The sequence below is a fragment of the Coturnix japonica genome, chromosome 6 (assembly GCF_001577835.2).
Source record: "Coturnix japonica isolate 7356 chromosome 6, Coturnix japonica 2.1, whole genome shotgun sequence".
Lineage (NCBI taxonomy): Eukaryota > Metazoa > Chordata > Aves > Galliformes > Phasianidae > Coturnix > Coturnix japonica.
Genome location: NC_029521.1, coordinates 19,279,486 through 19,284,930, shown reverse-complemented (window position 1 = coordinate 19,284,930; position 5,445 = coordinate 19,279,486). Strand labels below are relative to the sequence as shown.

The following is a 5,445-nucleotide window of genomic DNA, read 5'->3' as shown; positions in this document are numbered from 1 at the left end:
GCCGGTAAATGCGTTTCGCCGTTGCGGCCGGAGCGGTGGGACGCAGGGAAACGAAGGTACCGACGCGGCCGATAAATGGCGCAGCCGCCGCCCGGTACCGACCCGAGAGCGGTACCGACACTCACCTGCCCGCCGTGCGCCCGGCTCCCCGCAGCCTCGCCTCGCCGCCGATCCGAGCCCTGCGGGGCGGCAGCATTTTAATCACAACGAAATCTCCCACCCGCCCCCCCCAGCCCGGCACTTGGCGCGCCCGATCCGCGCTTCGTGGACGCGTTGAGCCCTTCGAGCGCCCCGGGGGCCGCGGGGCCCCTTCACGGGGTCCCGGTCCCGCCCGCCGCAGCGCACCGGTGTGTTCGGTGGAGCCGAGGCGCAGCTCCGGGCCTGCGGGAACTCTCGGTGCGGAGCAGCTCGGCGAGCGGCGGCCCGCTCGCTCGGTGCATTACCCGCCGAAACGGGGGCGTGGAGGCTCCGTTTGGCCGCTGCCCGCCCGTTACCGGCGAGAGAAACGAAACGAAACGAAGGAAAACGAAAGAAAAAGCCGAACGGGCCGTGTTACATCTCCATACCCCCGCGCCGCGCCGCCGCGGCCCCCGGTCGCCCGCCGACCGCGACCCGGCCCCATTCACCTGGGCCGGGCGTTGGCGGGGCGCTGCGTCCGATTCGGACACGGCGGAGTAACGCGCGGTCCCCGGGAGGGAGCGGAGCACGGCGCTGCGGGGAGACCGTGCGGGCGGGACGGGACGCGGCAGCGCAGAGTGTGTGCGGGAGCACTGGGCAGCTGCGGGGGTCCGGAATACACGGAGGGCGTCGGGTTCGTGTAGGTCGCACGGCTACTGCCCGCCCGGACGCCGCGTACTCGGCAGCGGGGCACTCGCGGGCCCGCCCGTGATCTCCCCGAGCCGTGTGCGGAACGGGATCGGCGGGGCGCGCCGGGCGGGGGGTCCCTACCTACCTACACGTGCTTAGCACTGGGAGACGCGGCGGCGGCGGCCGCGGCTCTCTCCGGGGTCCCCGACCCCCGCGCCCTCGGGCTCAGCCCCGTCGGGCGGGTGCCGGGCCGGCGGGGCGCGCTCCGGGGAAGCGGCCTCCCCAGCGCAGCCTTAATACATTGCTATTTCTGGCCGGGCGGCCGGAGTCGGGCAGGGGGCCGGCTCTGCCTCCCCCTCCCTCCAATGGCGAGGCCGCCCCCGGCCCCCGGCCCCTCCTCGCCGTGACGTGCCGGCCCGGGGCAGAGGAGGCTCCCGAGCCCTTGGCTGTCCCTGCAGAAGCTGTAACAAAACGCAGACCCCCCAGCGCCGGGCTAATGGAGGCAACTTAGACAGGAGCAGGCGCGGCCCCTCGTCTCTCGGCGCTGCCCGCTCCCCGCGCACCGGGTGCGGCGCTCCCCGCCGAGCCGCAGCCCGAGCGCCGCCGGGCCCCCGGGACTCCCCGGCCGCTCGCGCTGCCCCGATGATGTTACCGAGCCCCGTCACCTCCACCCCCTTCTCTGTCAAAGACATCCTCAACCTGGAGCAGCAGCAGCAGGATCCGCACTATGGGGCCCAGCTCCCGCACCACCTGGAGCACCACTTTCACCCCGCCGCCTGCCTGCTGGCGGCCGCCGACGGCGCCCGCTTCTCCGACGGCGAGGAGGAAGAGGAGGAGGAGAAGCTGTCCTACCTGAGCTCCGTGGCAACGCCCGGCGGCCAGGCGGACGCGCGGCTCTCCGCCGACAGCTACGTGCACGCCGTGCTGCGCGGCTCCTGCGACGCTCCCGGCCCGGGAGAGGAGCTGGATCCCACGGCCCGCGACCCGAGTGAGTACCGGCCCCGCCGCGCTCCCCGCACCGCTCGCACCGCTCGCTCCCCTCCGTCCGTTCCGCGCCGCGGAGCTCGGGTACCGGCGCCGCTCCACGGTCCCTTCCCTACCGCGTCCCCCGGGCACCTGGAGCGGGGAGCGGCGCTTCGCGGGGTTGTCGTACCCGACCTCCGCGCCGCGGAGCTCCGCGTCCCCGGGCAGAGCCCGCGTGGAGCCGCGATCCGGACCGGCCGGATCGTCCCACGTTCCCCCGCTCGGCGGGACGGGTGAGGCCCGGCCCGGGCGCTGTGCGGCGGAGCCCTCTCGGAGAGAGGCGGCGGACGAGCAGGTGCCCGGGGCTCAGCCCCGTGGTCGCTCCGCCGCCGGCGCGGAGGCGCGGAGTCGCACCCGGCCCCGTCGCCCGGCTCGGCGCCGCTTCCCGGCCCGAGCCGCGGTTCCCCGACGGTCGCGGTGTCGGGCGGCGTCGCGCGGCTCGGGGCTTCCTCCCCGCGGGCCGGCCCGGCGCAGCCGTGACCTGTGCTCCTCCGTGCAGAGAGCTGCGCCCTGAAGAAACCGCTGGACGCCGCGGAGAAGCCGGAGGAGGCGGAGAGGCCGAAGCAGCGGAGTCGGAGGAAGCCGCGCGTCCTCTTCTCGCAGGCGCAGGTCTACGAGCTGGAGCGGCGGTTCAAGCAGCAGAAATACCTCTCGGCTCCGGAGCGGGAGCACCTGGCCAGCCTCCTCCAGCTCACCTCCACGCAGGTGAAGATCTGGTTCCAGAACCGACGCTACAAGTGCAAAAGGCAGCGGCAGGATAGATCCCTGGAGATGGGCGGCCCCGCGGCCCCGCCGCCGCCGCGCAGGGTGGCCGTGCCCGTGCTGGTCCGCGACGGCAAGCCGTGCTTGGGCGGCTCGCAGGGCTACGGCTCGGCGTACAACGGGCCCTACTCCTACAACGGCTTCCCCGCCTACGGCTACGGCAACGCCGCCTCCTACAACGCCGGCTACGGCTGCACCTACCCGGCGGGCAGCGGCGGAGCTTCGGTGCAAGCCGCCTGCAGCCCGGCGGCGGCCGCCGGCCCCTTCGTGAACATGGGCGGCCTGGGGGGCTTCGGCGGCGGCGGGCAGGCGTTACACCAGGCGGCGGCGGGGCCCTCCTGCAGCCAGGGCGCACTGCAGGGCATCCGGGCCTGGTAGCCCGCACGCACTCAGGGCCGGGAGCGGACCGGCACGACGGCCCCGCGGCCCCGCAGCGCCCTTACGCCCCGCGGACTGAAGGCGGAGGGGCGGCGCGGCGGGACCCCGGCTCTCTCCCAGGGCCGCGGGGCGGAGCGGAGCGGCGGAACGAAACGGAACGGGACCGGACGGGACAGGACGGGCCGAGCCCGCGGCGGAGCGCCGCCGCCCCGAGGTGCCGCCGCGACGGGCGGGACGGAGCTGACCGCGCCGCGCCATCGGAGCAGCTTCGCTTGTAAAAAGCCGACGGCTGGGCCCGGGGCTCCCGCGGCCCTTCTCTTTATCTACTCTGTATCGGTTTCTGCCAGCGCCAGCTCGCGGAGTCAGTCAATAAACCAGGTGCAATATCCGCCGCCCGCTCCTCCTTCGCCCGGCTGCCGGTACCCGGCGGGGCTCTGAACGCCGTGCCCGCGGGGCAGGGCGGCCCGGGCGGATTGTGAGCGTGCCAAGGCGCTGAATGGGGACGCGCAGCTCAGAGCCGGCCCATTGTGGCCGCCGGGCCGGCGCTGAAAGGAGCCGCCGAGGAAGGTAGCGGGAATAGGCGCTTATTGGATTCGGGAACAAAAGGTGTGGCAGGGAGGCGAGGGACAAAGGGGCCCCGGCGCCGAGATTGACGGGCCGCTTTGCCCCCCACTGAGGCCCAGGCCCGGCGCTTTATGCGCGGGGGCTGCAGAAACGTGCTGGGTTTTGTTCCCCTTTCTCTGAGCGCAGGGGGAGATGAGGGGGGTCCGCGGGCCGCTGATTAGGGCCGGCCGGGCCGGGCAGCCTGAATGCCGGGGCATTATTGCTACATGTTCAACCATTCCGTTCGGGTGCAGGGGGAGGGGGCGAACGAGACCCTCAACGCTGCCCGGCGATCGCTCTCGCCCCATTCCCGTCCCGGCCGGTCCGGGACGGCGCAGACACGGGCGCGGCCCCACCGAGGAGCCTTCGGGTCGGTGCCGCTGCTGTGAGGAGCCCGGCGGATGCGTGTCCGCGGAGCCCCGTCCCGCAGTGCGTCCGTCCCGCAGCCAACACAGACGTGCCGCGTTAAGACCGTCGGCGCTGCTAAAACGTCTGCAGCGCACCGCTCGGAAAGAGACGGAGACATTTTCAGCTGCAGCCCCGACGCTCGGCTCGGCTCGGCACGGTTCGGCTCAACTCGGCTCGACTCGGCTCTGTCCCACGGCCACCCCGGGGCCGGGAGGCTCTGGAGCCGCGCTGGAAAAGGATGCGGCACGCCCAGCGATTGTTTGCCGGGTGGCAGCGAGGTGTCGCGGGAGAGGAAGCCCACGCTCGGCTCTTGGCCGTCGGAGCTGAGTGGTGGAGGCTCCGCAGTCTCGTGGGTAGAAACAGGATAGCCGAGAACAAAGATAGGTAACGACCTCCCGGAGCGGCGACCCCGAGCCGAGATTGGACTCGGCCATAAGAAAGAATTGCATTCCCTTCTGTGTTCTGCCATATTGTCGTTTGCAGAAATAGGGGACGCGCGTGAGTTTGTGCCTCAGTGAGCAAGATGGAGGAGTGGTCACCGCAGTGCTATGTCCTGCAGCATAGGGACGTGCAAGGAGAGCTCCCCGCTTAGTGCATCTCCTCCAAGTAAGTGATGGTTTGTTGGGAACCCTCAGCTGAACCCTGAGGCTCTGGATGGGATGCACACGTCTGTGGCCAAGCCTTGAGAGTGGGCACTCAAACAGAGCAAAGGGGCACATGGAGACCCTACTGACCTGCACAGCAGTGCCATGCAGCAACGGTGTTATGGATCACTGATATCACCAAGTATTGCCATAGGAATGGGTGTAGTGCTGTGGGAGGTTCTGCATGTCCGCCATTGTGATCCCCTCTGCTGGGATACATCCCAGCTGTCCCACCAGCACAGCTCAGGGGGAGGAACCCCTCAGCATCTCCCTCACCCAAGGCCCCCCAGCATATGGGGAGGATGGAGCAGCACAGGGCGAGCCACAAGCGGGGCAGCGGAAGTGAAGCATTCTGAAGAGGAGGAACAGCCGGTGGTGGTGGGAGGGAGGTGATGGGAGACTGCAGATTGGCCAAGCGGCCCAAGGAGGGGACACACAATGGGGGGAAGTGGCTGCGTTGCGCTGGAAGCAGCGCCTGCCCATGACGTACCTCATCCCATCGCGCCCTGCACGAGGCCGTGTGTGCGATGTGCTGCTGGGACCCATCGTGCATGGTGCTCTGGTGGTGGTGGTGGGGCCAGAGGGGTGTTGGGGAAGGAGAAAGCCATGGCCAAGGGGCAGAAGTGCTTCTTCCTGTCCTAAAGGAGGATTGGCTCTCGTTTGGGAGTCAGAGAGGGAAAGCGATGATTGATTCTAGACAGGGCCTAAAAGCCCTGCAAAGTCTAAAGCAAGTAGTGGCCTAAAGCAAAGGAGGGCTTGGGCGAGGAGGCTGGACTCACACGTAAGGTTCACCTTGTGTGTGGGCTCAGGTTTTGATTTC

The 5,445-nt window shown here is 70.2% G+C and overlaps 1 protein-coding gene across 1 annotated transcript; it reads left to right on the top strand.

Annotated features, from left to right (window-relative positions):
• The first annotated feature begins 312 nt into the window (after window positions 1-312).
• Window positions 313-3,359, top strand: NKX2-3 (NK2 homeobox 3). The gene is made up of 2 exons (XM_015867100.2): window positions 313-1,795; window positions 2,330-3,359. The coding sequence occupies exons 1-2, from the start codon at window positions 1,450-1,452 to the stop codon at window positions 2,968-2,970; spliced, it is 987 nt and encodes a 328-aa protein (XP_015722586.1). The 5' UTR covers window positions 313-1,449; the 3' UTR covers window positions 2,971-3,359.
• The last annotated feature ends 2,086 nt before the right edge of the window (window positions 3,360-5,445 follow it).